This window comes from Gigantopelta aegis, chromosome 4, assembly GCF_016097555.1.
Source record: "Gigantopelta aegis isolate Gae_Host chromosome 4, Gae_host_genome, whole genome shotgun sequence".
NCBI classification, from domain to species: domain Eukaryota; kingdom Metazoa; phylum Mollusca; class Gastropoda; order Neomphalida; family Peltospiridae; genus Gigantopelta; species Gigantopelta aegis.
The window spans coordinates 86150111-86174870 of NC_054702.1; the positions used below are offsets into that span (position 1 = coordinate 86150111).

Genomic DNA, 24760 nt, shown 5'->3' on the forward strand with positions numbered 1-24760 from the left:
ACTAGCCCACCAAGATAAAGCACTAGCCCAAATTCCTGATCAATTATAACTGGATTTTTATAAAAAAAATTGTAACATTACACATTTACGAGTATAACAGTAAAATAAAACAAACACTTAAATCATGTTGTAACTTTCAGTTTTTTGTCGTCTTGTACGTTTGTTTTTTTGTCAAGTGTGATCCATCGTCATTCGCGTTTTCGCGTTTGCCCTCCCCCAGGGGAAAAATAATTGAGCAAACTCATGGTTGATATCTAAACCCACTATCAAAATAATTAAATTTAAATGAGGGTACGACAGTGTGACACACGGTAATAGATGGTTCAGTGTATTCGGTAGTGGGTTATACATTTAGGGCCATACTATTTATGTCGCCAGGAACGGCGATGCCAATTGCTCAAATACTGGGCATTATCCCGTGTCAGACCGATATCAAAAGAATATAACGGCGACATCTAATCCGTTGTTAATTGATGAACAAAAAAGGTATCATCTTGTATCGGCAGCTGTGACACATTATCCAGACCGATACACAAATAGGTCAAGCAGAGTCATTGCATGTGCGTTACCATTAAAGTAAATTGTTTTCCTGATTGCCGATAACCACGTCAGAGAAGTGTAAAATTAGAAAACAACAGGTAAATAAAATAAACACTGAAATTCAAAGCATGACCGGGGTTTACTTGATTGAGTTAACCTGTCGTCGCAATTGGTGATTTCCAAGTTCTTAAGTGTGAGATTTCCAAGTTCATATGTGCGAGATTAACTACCACGTGACGTGTCCAACCAGTCAAAACAAGCATGTCATTAAACTTATTTTTTGTGCCAGAAACTTGACAGGGAAAAGTAAACAATGCATGCTGTAACTGTGGCGATGTAGAGATAGCATGTTACTGCAGTTTGCAGACCTAGTTCAAGTGGATTATCATTATATACTGATTGCGTTGTTGATATTATTCGATGACAAACGTCACAATCAAATTTATTAAACGAAATTTCAGCCGAGAGAAAAACAAAAAAACACAAAAAACTCACGATCGAGCGATAAGGATGGGGGTGGAAACCACTAGCCCTGCGGGCTAGTGGTTTTGCGGTTCTCACTAGCCCGAACTTAAAAAACACTAGCCACGGGCGTCGGGCTAGCGGATTTGTCGAACTCTGATATGAAAAAAACTAAATTTTAGTAGCACTATCAACTTGTCTGTCTGTGTCCATTATAGTACTTTATTAATATGTTGTTATTCAAATTGCTCATCAGTTACACCTATAATTCTGACATACTATTTAGAAAATAAATCTAGGAACTAAACTCTTGCTAAATTACCATTTCTACATTGCGATTGCTGTATTACCGTACACATTTCATTCACAGGCCCATATTTTTCCACACACTCGTACATGATTTTCATTGTTTCTACTAGGAAGTTTGCATTGGAAGATAATAATCAATGCGCAGCGGGTGAAAATTGCGTTATTTTTGTCAAAAATACCATATCCAGACCTTGCTTTATAAAGTGCGCTTATGTAAAAAACAGCGCACATTACACTCAACAAAAGGTGCACATTACACTCAACAAACGGCGCACGCAAAATAGATGGGTATATTTATTTCCACTATTTACAAAAATCAACAGTTTTCATAGCTCATTTAGCTGATAGGAAGGTCCTTTTATTAAAACAATAAAATTTAAAAACATGGCAGTGGCTTCCATGCAGTCGTTAAACTGGTATTTCTCTTTCTTGAACAAATTCGGGAAATACTGGTTTAACAGACAATTTTGTAGACGTACCAGTCAAAATCCAATCGGAGCTACACTGCCTATTTTATTTATTTTGGAGAGTGATTTTTCACTCGCCTTAGTAGCATATTGAGGTGTGCGATTTTCCACTCGCCTATAATTTTTAAAAACCAAGGACTGCATACCCTATTATAATTACAATATTATAACTATAATAGACTATGTCTATCAAATTGTCCACATCATACTTGGTAACCTCCCTTCTGCTGCAAAGCCACTGGCAATGTCAGAGATATTGGCATGGCAAAGCTGTTAGGTTAGGTTACAATCTGCACTTTTCTGGCAATTCTCAGTGTTGATATTCCACTAAAATAAAAAGTGTCCGTACATTTATTTAGTCCATGGATGAAATATATATGGTAAATAACCAATAATTATTTTTTTATAGTGGACGAATTGTTCAAGAACAATTTTTGGTTGTGGACGAATCGTCTTGAGTTCAACAGTGGACAAATTTTTAGTGGATGAATCATCTGCATCCCGTGACGAATGCAAAACCTGTAGCCTTGATGGGCTTGTGGCTTTAAAAAACAGAACAAAACATTGCTAGCTCACAATGTTTTTCCTCCACTGATGTACATTTGATAAATGTTATTCTGACATTGGTCATCGCATAATATCAACAAATCAATAAGTATATATTAATATTGAATTTTTACATCGTCATTTACAACAGACTATTTTCTTTTCACTTTCAAGTGTCATGGACAGGAAACAACCTTAATAAAACATGTTTTTGATTGCTTGTACAAGCTGTGTGGTAGTAAAATCTCGCAAATGTAAATAAGGTAAAAAAAACCCAGGTGGGAATCACCAGTCCCAATTAATTAATAGAAGTGAAATGAGACAATGGTTTAGGATCAAACGTGACAAAATAGGGTAGGTCATGCAGTTTTAAAAACCCCTAAATTAGTAATTTATTTTTGAAACTTTATTCACCTCTACAGGTTAAGATAAATTTTCATGAAATAATACTAATAATACTAAAATATTTTTTTGAGAAAATATAATACTCATGTACATAAAAAAAAACAGAGATAAAAAACCAGGTCATCACTTCTTTTTTTTAGGTACTACAGGGGTTTGGTTCCTGGAAACATTGTTTTTCAGCCTTATATAAAGTTTGTTGTAATTGATCAGAAATTTTGCCATCGGTGTACAGGCTGGTTGGTATTGGGTTCAGATCCCAGTTGAGGCATGGGGTTTTTAATCCAGATACCGACTCCAAACCCTGAGTGAGTGCTCTGCGAGGCTCAATGGATAGGTGTAAAACCACTTGCACTGACCAGTGATCCATAACTGGTTCAACAAAGGCCATGGTTTGTGCTATCCTGCCTGTGGGAAGCGCAAATAAAAGATTCCTTGCTGATATCATATCGGAAAAGGGTGCAAAGAGAGACTGTTGTCAACCATAGCTGAACCTGAGATATTGTCAGTCATATTCATGGGCCAATCAAAGTTTAAAGGGACACACCCTAGTTACGTTTATTTGTTAACCATTACGGCGTTGTTTTTCGCTATTAAACCCCATTTTTCACAAATAAAATTACACTTTACTTACATTTTATTATTTAGAATACACATTTCCATTCACCTGAAGTGCTTTTTGATAATCCTGATGTGTTGTCGAGAAAAAAACGTTAAGCAAGCGAGATCCAATCTATTTTTAGAGGGGATATTTCCATTTCAATGTCACAGACGTTGGTATATCACGTGACCGTTATCATTTTGGTTCGGTTTGTTTTCTCGTGCACGGTTTGCGCAATCAACATCCGATTTGTTGTTATTCATTTGTGAGATTTTTCTTCACAGTTCATGAACATTTTCAGTAACAGTAAAGTTCAGACAAGTAAGTGTCTCAATACAAAACATTACAAACCCTTAAAACCAATAATTTTGCTAAGTCTTACGATATCTGGAGAGGGGATACAACCAGGACAGAACAGTTGGAACATGTCCAGGAGAGGTGAAATGAACGCACCCCAAGTCTGTGAAATTTGTCGTGACGTAGGCATTGTTGTGCTTCGAGCGACATCTACTGGTGACATCAGAATACTAACTTTCAAAATTATTTCAAGCAATTGGGACATGGTATTTATCGATATAAAACCTGCTTTTTCACTCCATTTGATAAAAACATGATCTAAGTGTGTTACAGGTTTGTAGATTAACCAAATTATAATTTATTTTCGCTGGATGGAACTAGGGTGTGCGGCTTTAAGATATCTGAAAAATAATAAAGATTTTTTTAAAGTTATTCCCGAATGTAGGATCATATTCCTTTATTTCTAACTTCTTCAAATGAATCAATCGCATCAATATTTCTAGCTGATAAAAGTAGTTTAGTTTTTGTAAAGGTGATGTATATATTATTTGGCACACAAAATAAATGATTTTAATAATAAACACTACCACTTCCAATATTTTTATAAGCTGTGATATTCCTAACAAAATTAAAAGTTTCTAATATTTTATTAGCAATTGCTCAATAAACAAATGACAGTAAGTAAAAATCATCAGTTATGACCAATTAAATCTGAAGCGAGTCATTGGACATAAAATACAGAATGACCATTTTTATCGTGTTACAAATTTGGTGCCAAATAAGTGGGGGGTTTTAAAAATTTAAATGATAAAAATAAAATGTTTTCATTGCTCAAATAAAATTTAACTTTTATTGTGTGTATCAAACATGAATACTGGAATTAATGAATACTAAAATGGGTCACAATAGAGGCTGTTAAAAATACTGTTAAATACTGTTTATCATCAGTTGCATTTTTGTACAAATTGCTATTTAAATGTTTTTGTCTCAGTATCTGGTTTAGAGAGATTATTTTCTGTACTGATATCCTTTTTTTGAGCAAATTCCACTTTACAGAGGGTCCAGTTTTGAGGGGTTTCATAGTAGTATTAAGAGGATTACATATGAAGAAAAAATTATTGAATTTATATGTGTGTTGTTTTCAGTTGAAGGGTGAAATTGATGACTGTTCCTGTAAAGTTGAAACATTGGATTCGCTTAACAACAACAAGATTTTCCCTCGTTTAAACAGTCTTCTTTCGCGAAATTATTTCAGGTATTTCAAGGTGAGAATCTTAGTATATATCTATCATACACATTTTTCATCTACACATATTTGGTTTCAAGTAGTTTCCAGGATTTCATGATACACATGTATGTAAAAGGTGACTGCTACCACTATACCAGTGAGCACTAGTAATTTATGTGAATTTTAGTCATAAAGACTGTTAACAAATAGGTACATTAAAAAAAAAGGTTTTACATTTTAGCAATAGGTCAGTATGTAATACTAATACAAAGCAAAAGAAACAAAAACTCAAGATGGTAAACACAAAATCATGATTACATACGCTGTATAGTAATTTATTACATATTTATTTTTATCATCTTTATATATTTAGACAAGTTAAATTTTAAGATACATGTATTTAAGATACGTGTATGTATTTATGGTTTATAAAACTGACCCGAACTGAGAAGTGAAAATTTTCATAAACCATTTATGGGTTACTCAAAAACAAAATCAGGTAACCATTTATTTTTTACATAACCCGTCATGACCACAACATATCTGTTTAAAGGAGACCGGACACCAAAAGACATGTAGTGTGTAATGGATTAAGTTAGCGTCAAAGACCACATTACTCTAACGCCCGGCTCGCTGCGAGGCACCGGTCAGCTGCGCGTCTTTGGTTTGGGGTAAAAACAGAAGTGGGCGGGATTATGCATAGATCTGAATGAAAGCAAGGCAATACGTCATCGGTGAGAGTTACCAAGCAATACCAGTACACGTGTTGATTCTTTGGTTGTGCCTTTTAGTTGTCGTCTTTTTTCTTTTTTTTTACTCCAGGTTTATCGGAAATTTAATTTACAAGATAATTAGTGTTATTATATACTGTCGACGTAATTGTATGATGGTTAACTGCAACAGTAACAGCAATGCATCCCAAGAAACGGCCAACATCATGGTTTTGATTTTCAAAAACACAAACGTTTTTTTAAAACATGGACGCATTATTGTCATCGAACGGGCTTTACACCAACTTAATACAGCAGGTTATGGTATATTATTAATGTGAAAATTAAAACAAGTATGTACTTAAGATATACATTAAATAAAGGTATTGCAATTTGTTCACATACGAATATTTAAACTTCACATTTGTTTACCTATAATTACCAAATTAATTTTCACTGACAGCCCATAATGACTCCATACTAACGTCTCTTGATCTAGTTGGTTTGTTAACCTCATAACAAAACACCTTCAAAACGGGAATTATTACGTTAGTTAACAATGTTTATCGTCAGTTCAGTATATTGTCGTTAAAATTAAAATGGTAACACTTTGGCAGGAACAGCATATATACTCTGGCCAGAAGGAATGATGGTTAATTAGTTTAATTAGCACTGACGGACCGGGTATAAACTACATCAGATTTTGGTTACAATGGCAAAAATTAATGTGATAAATAAAGCTCATAAGTGGGGTGGGGGGGGGGGGGGGGGGGGTAGCATTCTCTCTCTCTCTCTCGGGCCTGTTGTATTTTATATTAATAAATGCAAAGACTACATAATAATATTGTCGATAAGACATATTAGTTGTAAAGTGATTGTCTGTATGTGGCAACAGTATAATATTTTCCAACATTTCTGTTTCTGTACCCGGCTGTGGACAGTTTCGGCAGACTGGCAACACATTTTCTTAATAATTAAAAATACACGGTTTAACCAAACACATTAAAACTTGGATGATAACTAGTTAAGAGAACAAAGAAAATTGTGCTAATTTTAGTTTTTTGTTAAATTATTATATCTTGCTTTGGTCAGTAGGGGACACTTTTTGCAAATTTGCGAAATCGGCCTATGGAATATCCACTGACGTGTCATATTTACATCTATGCTGAACAAGATTTATGATGAAATATTATTACATTTTGTGTGCTTTTCTTCCAATTAGGTTCATTTGCTTCAATTTACATTAAAAATGTCATAAAAAATTATATTTAAAAAAAATGCTTGTATGCTAGTCTATGACAGTGGCTTCCTCGTCTTCGTCGGCAGTTTATTCATCCAAATTTTCGTCTAAGACAACATTTCAAGGATTAGGGACAAAATCTCTGATAAGTGGTTCAAACTGATACGGTTTGATGCCATTAGCACAAGCTGGACACACTCGAATTGCTAAGTTCGTCCATGCTGCTTGGTAGTTTCTTCAGTTTTCCTCTCATCGATGACGTCACGGGTCTAGCTCATCAATTGTTGACAGTTTCCGGCAAACATCGGAGATCGGCGAAAAAATACCCCAACCAAGACTGGCACACTCAACTTGATCAATAAGGGGAGCGCGGTAGTTGCGTGTTGTGGTTGATGACGGCAAATAAATTCATTACACCGTATATATGGTTTGGTGTCCGGTCTCCTTTAAAGTGTACCTTTCTGTCAATAAAAAGAGAAAGTCAATATTTATCATCTTTATGTTCTTAAATGTTATTAATTGCAGGTTAATCTGAAAAAGGTGTGTCCATTTTGGAGTGATGATAGTCGATGTGCTCTGAAAGATTGTCATGTTTCCAATTGTCCTGAGGTTGGTATATAATATATAGAGGATTCGTCACAAGTGTTTTTTAATATGGAAAATATCAACCAAATTATGTTGCAGAGCCTCGACAGATACCAATTAGCTAGACTAGGTTGATATTTTACATATTAAAAAACATGAGTAGTGAATTCTATTTGTCCTATAACACTTCTAAAATAAGTAAATTACAGTTGCCTCCATCAGAAATCACGATTAGCACAAATTAGTTTGATGTCACACACTTTAACTAAATCTTATGAAAATGTTATGCTCAGGTATACAGGTCTTGTTGCCTTGTAAATAATCAATTTACAGCAACACATTATTAATATTAACTAATTAGAGAATTTGCATACCATTATTAACCGGGTTTATACACTAAATTATCACATTGGTTTATGGCATGGATATCATGAGTATCTTATATCATAAATATTTTTTTAATATACTCAAACCTGTGTTAAGCAGGCACACATATATGACAATTAAAAAAATAGTGATAACATTAACAAAGAGAATATTTGTTTTCAAATGAATTTGTATTTTATATTTCAGGATTCAGTTCCTCCAGCTTTAGTAAAAAATCAAAAGAAGCCAGAAAACAAGGTTTGTGCATTTCTGTTAATAATAATAATGTTTTTAATGCAACTGAAAAAGTATCTATTTCTTACACACCCATTCATTCGTTATTTTTAATAACACGTACTTGTTAACTCATAAAGACATGCAACTGGCTGCTCCTAGGTGATGACCAGGTCATCAATGCAATACCATTCAGTGAAAAATCGATAACTCCATGATATACAAGATAACCTGAAATTGACCTGTCTGTGACACTCAAGTTAACTATAAGTGCAAGGGCTGTAAATAGGTTTTCATTGGAAAAGACATATAAATTTATTTTAAAAAGTTTTTTTCTTCAGAATATGTAAAAAGAAAAAGACAACATTCGTGTCTGTTAGATACCATTTATCTTACAAGTCGTTGTTTAAAAACGTATCCAACTCACTTTCACTTGCTAGATACATTTAAAAAAAAATCATACAAGTTTAGATAAATGGTATCTAACAGCCACTCGTGTAGTATTCTCTATCTATATTATTACATGCATATGTGCATGCAAGAAAAGTTTCAAATATTTGTTAGTTTAGCACCTGAGAGTCATGGGAAGATTAGCATTTGCTAAATGTGTTACTCTCAATAAATAAAACAATTATTCTTATAATAATAATACTAATATGAAGCTGAAAACAATTAAGTAATATAAAACTAAAATATAGTCAGAACATTGACCTGTTATGTGTTTGGTGGAAGTTACTTTTCTGAAAATCAAAAGGAAAACATGTATTATTAAATGTTTTGATAAACCCCCCAAAAGTTCTATTTTGTTAATATTTGCTAATTTGAACAAGGTGTGACGACTTTACTCTTATTATTTTGTTTTTATATTAGTATTCTATCCATAAATCCTGTTATATCTCCTGTTGATCTTAACAGAAATATCCCAATGGGCCCACTGACGGGGATTGATCCCAAACCGACTGCGCGTACATGCAAGTGGTTTACTACTGGGCTACGTCCCACCCCATGAAGCACTAAATACTGGTCTGTTTAATGTATTAGTATGTGTTTTACCACTGGGCTGCGTCCCACCCCATGAAGCACTAAATACTGGTCTGTTTAATGTATTAGTATGTGTTTTACCACTGGGCTGCGTCCCACCCCATGAAGCACTAAATACTGGTCTGTTTAATGTATTAGTATGTGTTTTACCACTGGGCTGTGTCCCACCCCATGAAGCACTAAATACTGGTCTGTTTAATGTATTAGTATGTGTTTTACCACTGGGCTGCGTCCCACCCCATGAAGCACTAAATACTGGTATGTTTAATGTATTAGTATGTGTTTTACCACTGGGCTGCGTCCCACCCCATGAAGCACTAAATACTGGTCTGTTTAATGTATTAGTATGTGTTTTACCACTGGGCTGCGTCCCACCCCATGAAGCACTAAATACTGGTCTGTTTAATGTATTAGTATGTGTTTGGTTAATGTTCTAGTATGCGAAGAAATCTAATGAGGATGATTCCTGTGAAGAGGAAAGAGAACTGGGAGCTCTAGACAGAACTCTAAGGTTTGGAAATAACTTCTTCTTTTTTTTCTGATGAAAGTCCATTAGGCCAAACTTTACAAAATGTCTTTGTTGTAATCAGATACACCAATATTTTTATTATTTATTTTTTGGGGGAGAGGTAGGGGACACTGATGTTTTGTTTATTTTAAACATATTTTTTATTGAAATAAAAGGAAGAAATTATATCTGGAGAAAGGAATGAAATCTGCTGTATTAATGTGATACAAAATACACAAAAATGTAATATGATTTTAGTATTTTGATTAATATGTTTAAAAATTGCTTTAAGTAACAGGTAATGCATATGTTGTAAATATGAACCTGTATTTGACTGGAAATTGGCCCAAGTCTTTAAAGAAATTTAACAGGCTGGTAGGTACTGGGTTCGGATCCCAGTCGAGGCATGGGATTTTTAATTCAGATACCGACTCCAAACCCTGAGTGAGTGCTCCGCAAGGCTCAATGGGTAGGTGTAAACCACTTGCACCGACCAGTGATCCATAACTGGTTCAACAAAGGCCATGGTTTGTGCTATCCTGCCTGTGGGAAGCGCAAATAAAAGATCCCTTTCTGCTAATCGGAAGAGTAGCCCATGTAGTGGCGACAGCGGGTTTCCTCTTAAAATCTGTGTGGTCCTTAACCATATGTCTGATGCCATATAACCGTAAATTAAAAATGTGTTGAGTGCGTCGTTAAATAAAACATTTCTTTCTTTTTTAAAGAAATTTAAGAAATTAGGCCTTTAATTGGTAAATACACCCCTGTCCATCCAGTGCCGGATTTATAAGGGGGCAAATGCCCTGGGCCCTCCTGCCAGAGGGGCCTCCAGACCAAGGACTTCCTTTATAAAAAAAAAAGAAGTAATAATTATAAAATTAATTCGTTTTTTATTTATTTGTCATGTAATTTAATTTCAGTGTTGAGGGCCCCCCGAACCTGAAGTGCCCTGAGCCCCCCAAGGTCTAAATCTGGCCCTGCGTCCATCCCTCCTTTCCTTATCACAGTAAATAAAACGAAAATGCAGGTTTGCTAAAAAATAAATAAAAAAATCATTTAAAAGGTCAAACCTGTAGGAACACTGTACCAAACATTAAACACAAAATGTACTAACATGTTATTACCACCAGTGAAGTGAACAATGTTTCTAACAATGTGTAACATTGTTTTCAATTCCATGTGGTTCTTTGATTTATTGAGCCCAAGTTTGATCTGAAACCAATGTTTATTTCTGAAATCACCATGGGGCAAGCTTTGATCAATACTGTGAAGTTAGGTCACAACTAATGAATTAAAAAATATAATATTATTTAATAAATAAATAAATAATAATAAATTTAAAAACAAATCAGGGTCATACTAGTGGGTACCATCCAATGCCCCTCTCCCCCAATGCCCCTCTTTGTTTTTTGTATCAACACAGTATCAAAGTCATATTTCCACATGCTTTGTATTTGTAGAGGTGTCTTTAAAAATTGAACACACAGTTGGTATATGACACATGAAGTACATTTGGATTGTGAGTGGTGCCAGTAGCAGCCTGGGGTGTCTCGCACTTAATCTTGTCTAGATTGGTGGGTTCCAGCTTATTTGAGATATCCTCAAGCACATCCTGTCCATCCTGGCAAACAGTCTTCGGTAGAAAGACCTTGCATTTATTAATATTTGACAGATAAAGGGAGGTCACAGTCTGAATGATGAGGGAGGTCATTGCACAGAATGATTTGCTAGTCCACCATTATATTATTATTATTTTTTTTACTAATGGATTCTATGTAACACCCCTCCTGGTCAGAACCAATGGTGATTTGGAATACCTCAAGATTGCATCAGGTGAAATGTTTACTGGTATTATAATTTTGTTTACAGTGCTGAGAGCAAAGAAGCCTTCAAAAACTGGACAAAGTATGATGAATCACAAGACCTGTTTTGTGACTTAGATGGTGAGTGTTCGGATATAATAATGATACAAATAAAGAGTTGGTTATTATTATATGATGGATGTCAGCATCAGTGTTAATTTTACTCGTATGCGATTTGTTGTAGCTTCTTGAATTGTGTGTCTGGGAAGATGTTACGTCATGAGATTTGATGATGTTAAAGAAAGTTCATGTTTGTAAAAATATTTTGTGGAAAATGTATGTGCATACAAACATCAACTAAAAGAAAGCATGAATGACCACATCTGGACGATAATATATTTATGGGTTTTGACATGTTAACTTTATAAACCAATAAAAAACCCAAAAAAAAACAAATACCTGCAAGGTAAAAACATGGAACAGTTGAACGTTTATTTGATTTGATTGACTGAGAGCTTACTATTTGTTGTGAGAAATAGGACATGTTCTAATCGGTACGACTCCAACACGACTTGTCGTATACGACTAATGTTGTTATGATTTAGGTGTTATCACAGTACAATTTAGTCGCATGTGATAAGTCTATGCAACTAATCGCATACTGATAAATGCCCTTTTAACATTTGTGGCATGCCCTTGACAGTGCCCCCACCCTTTTTTTTTTATGTCATCACCTTGTTACCATTCTGACAGCAGCCTTTACAATTTATCAACTGGTTATCTAACTTCTTGTCACTTCATATCTACATGTGTATCTTGGGGCTATCCTAGATATGTCTCTGCTGTAGGCATAGCCTGCCCATTCCTTGTATTTAAACCACCAACAATGCATTATTGTTACTGGAATGTACTATAAATTTACTGCTTTGGGGCAAGGCAGATGTTTAGATAGATTATGATGAAGCTAGGTGGATGCAGTTTGAATGTATCTGTAGTAAAAATATTCAAGTATGTGTGTTATGGGGAGGTTTGGGGGTGGGGGGAGGGTCGAAAAAGCCCCTCAATTAAATGTTTTCTTTTTTTTCAACACACTGTCTCGACCCCACCCCCCATAAACTTTGCTTGCCAAAATTCCTGCTCATTCGCCTAATATATATATTTTAGAACAGCGTCTCATAAGCTAAGCCTACTACGGCTGTATGTCATATTTTTTACATGTAAATGTCTATTTACATACATGTAGTCGCCACTCCTGTCTACCAGCATAATGAGGGCACTTAATGATTTTAAGTCAGATATTTAAAACAGGTGACATTTGTAGCTGTAATAATTCACTTTTAATGTCTGTTTACGTTTCAGATGAATCCTCAGCGGACCTGTCCTATGTTGATTTGTTGCTGAATCCTGAGCGGTACACTGGATATAAGGGAGCATCCACTCGGCGCATTTGGCGTACTATTTATGAAGAGAATTGTTTCAAGTGAGGATGATTTGTTTTAGCTTATATGTCACTGCAATGAATAAATGTTAAATTATAAACAATATAAAGATGAAAAAATAGTTTTCTCTTAAATGGTACAGGTGTTCTCCGAAAAGTTATGTTTATTTATTTGTTTATTTGTACTTATAATCTCTTATACCATTAAGGCATGTTGTCACATATTTACAGCACCTAATTTCTCTAAATATGGATTATAAATAAAAATTACATTCATTTTGGATACCAAACATTGCTATTGTATCACCCAAAGTGTTATAATTGAACAATGGTGGAGGAAATTGCACATCAACAGCAGAAATTTTCATTTATGAATCTTGAAACTCTTCCATGAAAAGTGTATGAAAGATACTTGATCACATTGCATTTGTGTGATATTTTCACTATTTTGTGTCGACAGTGTCTAAAGTGAAATACCAAAATAAATCTGACTTAATATTCATTACCGAACTGAAGCAAGTAGCCAATTACACTGGCAGACAATTCCAGCAGACACGAGTGGTGACTACCTAATTACAAGATTAGTACACTTTTAGGGGCACTTTAAAAATGTAAGCATTCCTAAGCCGTAGTGAATACTAATATAATTATGTAATTACCCAAGTAGCTATAAAACATACTTGGCAGATTAATGAGTTTGCCATGGTGGATTAAAGGATGTGATAATCTTGTGAATTTAGGTAGTCAGCATACAGCTAGCCATATATTTCCCAATACAGTGACTAGTTACGATTGTCCTGTTTAAAATGTTTATACCACTACACTTAGTGTATAAACTTATTATCATTCGGTGCATGTTGAAAATGTTTCTTAATAACTTGTTTACATTGTTTTTGTTTCGGTTGGCTCCACTTCTCCAAGGTTGACCATGCTTTCTTGATACACAAGCTTGGTAAAACATTTTGACACTTAATATTTGGGGATTGTCCATCATGTGACTCAAAATATAATACATCAAACATCTGATTTCTGTCCATATCACCATTACTTTTTCTGATTTATGGACCATTATCATAATTCGATTATTTTTACTTAATGTCAGTAATAAGTAGGATATCAGGGCATGGGTGTACATAGGATTTTGAAGGGGGGGGGGGGGTTTCCAATACATAGGATTTTGAAAAGGGGGGTTCCAAAATAGATTGCAGAGATATTGGGCATATATTTCTATGTTGAGTAAATATAATGGTGTCAGATATATTAAATTATAAAAAAAGCGATTTCAGGGGGGGTTCAGTCGAACCCATCGAACCCCTGGGTCCACAGAAAATTTTGCCAAATGTTCTATCAAACTTCAAAAACTGCAGAAACCTGGTTATTTTCTAACAAAATAACAATTTTTTCATTAAATTATTTCGCCAATTCATAATACAATTTGCCAGCTGTTTTTAAAATTCGCAGTTGGCGAATTTGACCAGTGCCAGAGCTAGCTCTGAATATGGTGGTTATGTAGATGGTTGAATCAAATCAAATCAAAGGTTTATATTTTCAAGTAATAGGTTGTTGGGCCATTAAATAGGTCAGTAGTTTGTAACAGTATGCATTTGACACCCAGTAACAGCCAATCAGTTAATATACTATATTTATTGTTCCTCTATTAGATTCTTTATTTCTCAAATTATGTCTCTCTTTTTTTTACATAAGTAAGCAACTAACAAGTTGTAAATGTTTAAGATGTTTTTGTTGTATTTTAGGCCACAACCTACCTACGGATATGAACCGAAGTCTTTCCACTCAAGTAGGTTCTTTTTATATTTTCTATATTTCACATAAGTAATGTTACTTTATATGTACATTTATTGGAAGATTTTACAGCTATTTGCATGTTAGCATGCTTTAAGTCATTTTAATTTGTAACAAACTTTGTCATTTACATGACACCATTAAATGTTTTGAGAAAAAGTTATATTGTAAGTATTGAGACACATCCTAAATTGCATAATGTTAAAGGGATGCTCTGGCAAGGCTTCTGGACTGGTATCTATATTCAATGATATCTAATGCATATTATTTAATATCAACAAGTATATTGGTATATTTAAAATGGTACAAATGTGACGGTTATTATATATAACTGGTGCAGCCATTTTGTTCTATCCCAGTGAATTTGCCCTCTAATGAGCAGGTGGTTACGTAATACCTATCGTGTCATATCAGGTATTGGTCATAGAACTGAAGAAACAAACCCACCGGTCTGCTGATTTTTGCATCACAATGTTTTGTAATAATATCCATCCCAGTAAGCAGCAATAAGTATATATTAGTTTCCAATACAAAATAAACCACCATTGTCAAAGTTGCTAAAAAAAAAAAAAAACAAAAAAATACTGTCCATACATTAACCTGTAGTGTATTTTAGAAACCCTACCTACTGAAATGATAAAGTGACTGTTTACTTAGTAAATTGGTTGCCTGCAACTGTGATTCTTGATTGGCAGGTGGATCTTTGGTAGGTAATCAGACAGGAGCTGATTTCACTTACCTACCAAGCTTGAGTACCAGATGTACAAAACAGAAACAAAATGGCTGCTACTAGTTAGCATGAAATAATCATGTTTTTAAAAAAATTAATTCTAAAAATTAAATTATGTGTTTTTCATTTCTTAAACTGTTAGTATGTGTTGATGGTCTGAGTATGCATCTTTCCAACACATAAGTCTCATATTTGATCTGACTGCCCTAGTAATATGCAAATTGATATGGCAAAAATATATTGTGTTCATATCCCCCAAAAATAAATTGTAACACTTATTAGGTTTAACTGCTTGATTCATTCCTTCTTCTTCTTATTTTTTAAAATGTTTTTAAACCCTTGCTTTTATGATTTCTTTTATCCACATTAAGGCCATAAGTATATAAATTGGATTATTTAAGATTAGCTACTATAGTGTAAAATTCCTTATAATTTTATGTTACTTTGCAGCAAAATATCACGGTTAGTATGGTATTCATTAAATTTGAATGTGTCAGTAAAATTTGCATGTAAACTAACTGACTACTTGTGTGTACCAGTGTTAGATGTGTTTTTAGTAAATAAATATACAGTGAAATACCTCTAAATGGAAACCCATGTGATCAGGTAAAGAGTGATTTTAAAGGGGTATCCAGTTTAGAGAAGTTCCGTTCTATACTGAACCATGTATTTAAAAGAGATTGAAAAACATATAATTTTTATGTAATTCCAGTTTACAAGAGTGTTCAGTTTTGAGGGGTATCACTGTAGTTTAAAGTTTAGTCCAGAATACTTTAAAGTAACTGAATTATTGATTATTTACATGGTATTAAATGTTTTATTTTCCATTTTTCTACTGTAAATATTACTTAAACATCTGGCAATATTTGAAACTATTAAAAATACTAGTTTTTCCCCCAGAATCTCTTAATTACACCTACCGGTATGTCTTTATCTATAGCTCTTTAATTTGAGGTCTATATTTAAAAAACAAATTAATTATAATTTTTCATAACACCAACAAAATGTGACACAATAGTTTCAGAAAAATAAATTACTTGGGCTGCATCATTCATTGCATGCTTTTAAGCATGTTTTTGCGGTATAGCTTCCTGTAATAACCTTTTCCCATTGCTTGCAATAATTAATCCCATTTGCCATTATTCCTGTGTTTGCAGAGCCCCATATTGAAGGTAAAAGTTGAATTTGTCTCATGTTTTCATGTACTCTATTGCATGAGTGATACGAGTCTCATGTTTTCTTTCTGCTTTTATTTCTATCATTTTGCCTTTTGTATTTTTATAATATAACAGTGACACTTAATACTTAACACAAGGGTTATGACAAATTTTATGTTTTCTAAATATGGCATGATTTGGTTAGTGTTTATAATTAGTTAATTATATATACGCTCATGTTCTCATAAAGTAATTTGTATTTAAACTTAAAGAATTGATCAGTTTTGTTTTGTTTGGAGATAAAATAAATCATACAAATCATAAAAAGCCTGCATTTGTTATTTTCTTTGGTACAGTATTTACTTAGTCATTGAAAGTAAAGTTTGTTTTGCTTAACGACACCACAAGAGAACATTGATATATTAATCATCGGTTATTGAATTTCGAACATTTGCTAATTTTGACATACAGTCATAGAGAGGAAACCTGCTACATTTTTGCATTAGTTACTAAGTAGCAAGGGATCTTTTATATGCATCACCTTACAGACAGGATAGCAGACTGCCTTTGATATACCAGTCGTGGTGCAGTGGCTGGAACGAAAAATAGCCTAATGGGCCCACCGATGGGGATCAATCCCAGATCAACCACGCATCAAGTAAACACTTTACCACTGGGCTATGTCCCCCTCCCCCCCTACTTTTCCATTGAAGATTCATAGTTACCGTAATATCATTAGCCATGTACAGTTATTATACATTAGAAAAATAAATACAAATCTTGTCTCTTTTGGCATAATATTTAGATAGTGGCAGTAGTATTTCTTGTTTTAATTATTAATACAAAAATAATGATTTTTAAAATATTATTATGAATAATTTATAAAGTTTATTTATTATGTTAGTTATAATAGTTATGCTACTTGTGCATCATTAAACTTTCGCCAATGTGTTTATACCTTTGTTTATTTATGTGTTTCTTTGTTGAACATTCATTTGTTCATCTGTTATTACTATATTTACCAAGATTTACATCTTAGAGTATTGCACATATATATAATACTACAGTGAAACTCCTCTAAACTGGACATCCACAGGACCAAGTAAAAAGTCCAGTTTAACTTTTAGAGAGGTTGTGTTCTGAACTGATATTTAAAAAGGGAACGTGACAAATGTCCAGTTATGAGGGAATTTACAGAGGGTCCAGTTTTGTGGGGTTTCACAGTATATTCTATATTTGGCATATTATTCATTGTGCATTACAGACAAGTTACTCATATTATTGTGCACAAGAATATTATATCTACGCTGGAGGCACTAAAGTTTAACACCTAAGTATTTGTGTTACATTTTAAAGGCAAAATCTATCTTTAAAAATATTTGTTTTACTGCCACAATACAATGGAACAATAAACTACTAAAATTAACAAAATTAAATAATATTTTCAAACTCAAAATAATGAGTGCTTTCTTAGTGGCACCTCGTGTATTTACTGGCCTGCAAGATGGCATATAAGTCTGTGCAGCAACCATTAAAACGACCACTTCTGTCATTACTGTTCACAGAAACAACTAACAGGTAATGGATTTAGACTTAATTTAAGTTCTAGACAACGGACACATCCTATTATAGTTTGTTTCAGATTAATTTATATTATGCAAATAAGATAAATATAAATGGTGTTCCATGCTCCTTAGTTTGGATAACACAAAATGACAATATAAAAAAGCCAATGTCAAAATTAATTATCATTATTCAACAAATGTTGTCTGTTATTAACTGTATAACTGAGCACAAATAGTCTTTTCATTAACCATATAGAAGAATTATCATTATGAAACAGATAAGGCCATGCTTTGTATTCTAGGCAGCCATATAGTTGTGTTGTGTCACTCAGAGGGAAATATGCTTGGATGTTTATGTCAACAGATAATATAAAACATTTCCTTCATTTATAGATTCATAACTTACAATAAGGTATGCATTGCAATTTTTATGTAAACTTGTGTAAATTGATATACAACGTTGATCATTACAATGGTGACAGACAAATGTGTTAACATGTGATACAAAAACACATTGATCGAGGCTGGCAAAAGTGTGCCTTTAGTGCATTAATTCAGAGTTTTGTTCAGTCAAATTGGTATCTATCAGTTTTATACATATATATTCACAATCAAGATGTGTTGTTTTGACAATTGTTTTATTAATTAAATTAACGTTGCTTGTTTGTTTACAAACATACGGCCAACAATTGTTTTAAGATGTAATGTAATATACCGGTAATTAACATGTGCAGACTTATATGCTGTGCAGACTTATGTGACACAGGTGTATAGAGAGTGATAAAATGCTATTCTTGGAGTTCAACATAAAACCCATGTCATAAAATGTTATTACTGTAATATGTTTTCGTGAGTTATGTCACTTGGCATATTTGCTAAAAGTCTTCAAACAACTGCAGAGTACTTTTTTGCTGTTTTGTCACAAGTCTCTCCACATAATGTCTATTACATATATTCAGAGCATTTGTATGAGACATGGACTGTAAACAAGGTTTAAAGGAAATTATAACTTGTGTATCAGGGTGGAAACATTTTGTGATGATCTGTTCTATAGTCCTTCCCAGCAGTGAACATTGTTTTCTTACTATAATATGCATTACAATCTAATTATGTCTGACCCGATTGCTTGTTAAATTGTACACAAAAATAGTAGGTTTCTAATTTATTTTCAAAACACTTCAACTTTTCTTTTTCTGTCAAATGAAACTGAAATAGACTATAGGTATTTAATATATAATAAAACATATAGAGATTACAGCTTTAAGTCTTAACGACCAAACGTTTCACTCTGGTTAGGACTTCAAACATAATAATGAAATAAATCGACTTTAAACCAGTACCGGTAGATACATTTTAAAAACGTTTTTAGTTATAAACCTACTTAATTCATATTTTTGTCTTACTATTTTTACTACAGTAACAAAGAAAGCCAACGAATTAGAAATTTTGACATTGACATGAAAACTCATAAAATATTTTTTTAAATTAAAAAATATACTTTTGAAAATATGTATACGGTTTAACCCGTTATTAATTTTTAAAACCTATTAGTTACAGACGTGTATACCATTGTTGTTTCCTGAAGTATTGAATTATCTGTGCACTACTTATCTGTGCCTGTGCAGCGCTACTTAACTATGCTACATGAATGCTTAGCATCTCTTGTGATGTCCGACACCATATAACCATAAAATGTGTTGAATACGTTGTTAAATGAAACATTTCCTTTCCTCTTGTGATGTAATATTGTAAAATGATTGTTTAAATTATAACTCTTAATACATGTGTTACTATCATTTGTACACATTTTGTCTAGTAATTTATACTTTGTGAAACGTTTCTGACTAACACTGGTAGAGCCTTTTTAAGCTTAACCTCTAAAGTTACTTATTGGTATTAAAGACATTTTCATGCTTAGAATAGAAGTGTCTGTATATATTCAATGTGTTTCTGACAATTCTAATCTGTGTAGTAATTTAATTTTATGCCCTATTTTTTTTTCATGCCTTCAAAATTATTGAGAAGTAAAATTGAGTTTGGGCTACTTTAAATATTAGGATGACCAAAAACACATAGAATATATTGACACTGATATTTTAAACAAAAAAAAAAGTATTCAGAATGTGATTTTAATTGTTAAAAAGGTTTTATTACTCAGAAACATTACAAAGCCAGCAAACTCCATACAATCTTTTTGTTTAGTATAAATTGATGTTAATGACTTACATTTGAGTATAACAATATACAAGAAAGATCAAATGACTTATTATCTATGTATTTGAGTATTTAACAGACCTTCATGAACAGTTGTGCCTAATAGATATCAGTTTTATCGCATTATATTTTTCACTTGTAAAATCTTTATGAAAGTGGATTTACTATAACATAAGAACTTGTAGTATTTTGTGTCTCAGTCTTTTCAGATGTATGAAATGTTTAAAAGACACATATTTAAAAGTAACTATTATATGAACTGTATATTGATCATATATATTAAATATAATTTTAAATTTCACACCTAACATTAAATAAATACTTAGTAAAAGTATATATATATTACTTCATTAATATCCATCACATTTTAAGTATTATAAAAAAAATTCTCTCGTTTTTTATTCATTTATAATTGTTTTTTTCAGATATGTGTCTTGAAAAACGTGTATTTTACCGTATGGTCTCCGGTCTTCACACAAGCATCAACACCCACCTCTCGGCTAGATATTACACACCAGGTTAGCAAACACTAGATATCCATTGCTTTATGTGGTTTTGTATATTTGTAGAAATCTTGTTAATATTATTGTAGTTTAAAGTGTATATTTTATTTGTACCATGATTAAATTGGTTTCCCGTTGTCCAACATGTGCAATAAATGTGTATAACCACACACGTTTTAAACCCCATCTCTTACCGAGCCAAACTTCCTTATTGCATCATACAATGTCACTAGTGTTGCACTGGGAACTATTAGCTGTCAATTAAGACACTGAAAGTATGCAAGTAACCATGCAAGTAACCACATAAGTTTATGTGGTAACTTTAATAAGAACATTTAAAATAAGTAAATGTTAATGTTAATTAAATGTTTATGATAATTAGGAATATTTAACAGATTCTTCTCCCTTTTTTTTTCTGTTTCGACTTTAAATATTTAAAATTTGATTTTAACAAATATTACACTAATGAGATTAAAGATCTTAAGAATGTCAATATTGGTGTTAATCATCAAGTCAGTCTTGTATTTACGTCTTTCTGACACCCAGTAATCGATGTATTTTGTGCCTGGGTTCATCAAACATTCAATCATCCAATTACTTATTAACTCAGGATATCTCGATGTTGACAAATTGTTCCATGACATTATTTTCATAAAAAATATTGTGTTTATTTAAAAGTGCCATTATCTAGAACTATTTGTTTCGGACACTTCAGCAACAAGATAAGTTTCCATGTATTTAACCAAAATTAAAAATGGACAGTGGGTTTTTTTCCTTTGATCTATAGCAGAAGTGTAATGGTTACAAATCATGAAGTATGAATATAGTCTAGATATATTAACATTGCTACACAGTAAAAAATAACCCCCCAAAACCATGATGATGTAATGAACTAAAAGTTTTAACGTTAAATTAAAACACATTATAAAGTCATGAAAAAATATATATATATATATATCACAGGTAAGAGTGTTTTTGAGCTAATGAGACAGCAAAGGTCAATACAATGACATCTGCCTGTATGGTATTCACTGAAACATCTTTTATTGTTTTTAACAAACGAATAGATTAGGCACATGTTAAGACCTCTCTTGTTGGATATGGTAATCGCAGTTTGTGGTATATGAACATGATGCTAGGCTATTTAATACTAGAATATTCTACATATTTCATATTTGTAAAGAATATTTTAAAATTGTATTGACAGAGCAAATACATATTTACTTACCTGTATATTTCAGCAATAAATGGTTTTGGACAAGGTGTTTGGGGTCCAAATGTTAAAGAATTTAAAAGGCGTTTTGAACCAGAAACCACAAATGGCGAAGGTCCCCAGAGGCTGAAGAATCTATACTTTACTTACCTAGTAGAACTGAGAGCAATAGCTAAAGCAGCTCCATATCTGCTTCAGGTAACGTATTTGTCAACAATCTTAACATAAGCACACATTAATATTCATGAGCTTTAAAAACTAAAAGAAGCAAACCATATTATGTTCATTAATAATTGTGAATATTTTTTTTTTATTTACCATATTAGTTAGTAATTATATGTACATGTATTAGTAATTTGAAATGTTCAAGTTGGGAGATATATGTAATAAAAACAGTTAATTTTAAAATTGGTACACTTAACAATACTATGTTACAGACAATTGATAACAGTAGAGATGAATTGTGTATTTGAAATACCAGGAACTTATAAATATTTACAGTTAGACTTAACTTTTTAATGAAGTCAGTCCCAAGACATTAAAGATTTGAGTCTAGACATTAAATGTTTTATAAGCAAGGTGCCAGGTGTAAAGATGTATAACTTGTTGCTCGATTTTATTTTTATATAATAAATGTAATTATAATTTTGTAGGAAGAATTTTATACAGGAGATTCAGAAGAAGATGAAGATGTTAAAGAAGGAATTCATGAGCTTCTACATATTATCAAGTAAGTCGATATTGGTATATTTTTACAAACTAATATTTTGTTAAATAAATAAAAATAGATTAACCCTTAAGTAACATCATTAATTGTTTTTGAAAACTATCAAAGAACGGCACACAAAAAAACCACCAACAACCCCACGCTCAGTATTTATAAATGTACTTAAGTTAATGTATGATAGTTATCTACATATTTAAAGTACATACTAGATAAGTATCATACTTTGACTTTAATATGTTTATGAATACAGAGCCAGATTAACATAAACAAATAAATAAATAAATAAAAGTTTGTTTTGTTTAACGACACCACTAGAGCACATTGATTAATTTATCATCAGCTGTTGGATATCAAACATTTGGTAATTCTGACACATAGTCATCAGGAAACCTGCTACATTTTTCCTAATGCAGAAAGGGATCTTTTATATGCATGTTCCCACAGACAGAAAAGCACATACCACGCCCTTTGACCAGTTATGGTACAAATAAATAAATAATGCAGTTAGCTTACACTACACCAGTTTATGATAGGCAAGACATTCAATGCCACTAGATTCTTTTTCATATTTTGTCTTCTTTTCAGTTCCTTTTCAGATCACTTTGATGAGAGCCAGTTGTTCAAAGGAAATTCAAAAGAGGCTTTAAAGTTAAAGGTTTGTGGTTGCTATTTTTATAACAATAACCCATTTATTTTACAAAGAAAAATAAGACTTGACCTACAAATAGAGATTGTGACCCTAACACATATTATGCACTTAATCACATTTAAATACCATGAGATATTCACTTTTAAAAATATTACATTCACATCCATTTATTGTTAATAATACTTTTTCTGATTTGCAGGAAGAATTTCGAAATCATTTCAGGAATATTTCCCGTATCATGGACTGTGTTGGTTGTGACAAATGCAAGCTTTGGGGAAAATTACAGGTAGGAATAATAAGCAGAATAAATACTGATATAGAAACTTTGCAGTGTTCAAGACAACATGACATAATTAGTCATTTCATGTGGATATAAAATCTTTGGTTCTTACGGAAGTTTTTGCCTATTAATCTTAGCTAGGTGCTTACTTTATATACTTACTTTTTGTCTTACTTTATTTTACTGAAAGCATTTACCTTTGAAAACCTTGATGGAAATAGATGGCACTTTTATAATAATATATTAAAAATGGATTAGTGGTCTTGACAAGTGTTTTTCTTGCATGGGTATCATTCATTTATTTGTTTATTGATTCATTTATTCATTCATTCATTCTTTCATGTTCATATGGCACAGTCATAAAACTATGAAGCATCTTTTATATAGTATAATGCACACACCAGTTACAATTATGGTGTGTTATGTGTATTAGGTATTTAATATTTATGAACCTGGCATTGATGCAGTAAACTGTGTTATATTCATGCTGATATTGTTAATTTAAAAAACCCTATAAGTACCTGTGTTTTGACACACCTAAGAATTTCTGCTTACTTTGGCCACTGGTAGCTCTTAATATTTGTGTAACATTCATTCGTTCATATGTTCATTTATTCACTGACTCATTCATTCGTTTGTTCACTTATTCATTCATTACTTTCAGATTAATGGCATGGGCACTGCATTAAAAATCCTGTTTTCGGGTGATACTATTGGACCTCAGTCAACTGTTAATGCAAAGAGCAAGAAAACATTCCAGCTCACCAGAACAGAAATCGTGACACTCTTTAATGCTTTTGGAAGGTAAGCACTGTTTATCCTGTGGTGAGGCTTCAGAATGGTTGTCTGTTTGGAGACATTTGGGTTGGGTTCTTTGTGTGAAGGACCATGAGTGGTTTCCAATGGGTTGGGAGCACAATAGTGTTGACTGGATGTTTAAAAAAAAAAATTAAAACCCACTAAATATGTCATCTAATTTACATCAAACTAATTGTTTAGTATGATACATATTAGTAGAGATTTGGTATCGACCTAGCCAGATCAATACTAGTTGAGAATTTCCAAAGAATAATGGAAAAAAGAAGGTACATCAAAATATTCTCCAGATAGTTGGGAATTTGCAAAGAATAATCATGAAAGAAA

The 24760-nt window shown here is 32.6% G+C and overlaps 1 protein-coding gene across 3 annotated transcripts in view; it reads left to right on the plus strand.

Moving 5' to 3' along the window:
- LOC121371293 (ERO1-like protein beta) overlaps nucleotides 1–24760 on the plus strand; it is a 30196-nt gene that overhangs the window by 1311 nt on the left and 4125 nt on the right. The window contains exons 2-16 of one of the 3 annotated variants that reach the window (XM_041497084.1): nucleotides 4770–4889; nucleotides 7328–7411; nucleotides 7961–8011; nucleotides 9466–9539; nucleotides 11406–11479; nucleotides 12698–12818; nucleotides 14531–14574; nucleotides 15760–15771; nucleotides 16467–16481; nucleotides 20671–20763; nucleotides 21990–22159; nucleotides 22615–22691; nucleotides 23274–23343; nucleotides 23537–23623; nucleotides 24282–24421. In XM_041497084.1, coding sequence (XP_041353018.1) covers nucleotides 4770–4889; nucleotides 7328–7411; nucleotides 7961–8011; nucleotides 9466–9539; nucleotides 11406–11479; nucleotides 12698–12818; nucleotides 14531–14574; nucleotides 15760–15771; nucleotides 16467–16481; nucleotides 20671–20763; nucleotides 21990–22159; nucleotides 22615–22691; nucleotides 23274–23343; nucleotides 23537–23623; nucleotides 24282–24421 — 1232 coding nt within the window. The remainder of the gene's footprint in view (nucleotides 1–4769; nucleotides 4890–7327; nucleotides 7412–7960; nucleotides 8012–9465; nucleotides 9540–11405; nucleotides 11480–12697; nucleotides 12819–14530; nucleotides 14575–15759; nucleotides 15772–16466; nucleotides 16482–20670; nucleotides 20764–21989; nucleotides 22160–22614; nucleotides 22692–23273; nucleotides 23344–23536; nucleotides 23624–24281; nucleotides 24422–24760) is intronic. The other 2 variants (XM_041497085.1, XM_041497086.1) reach the window with 2 other exon arrangements.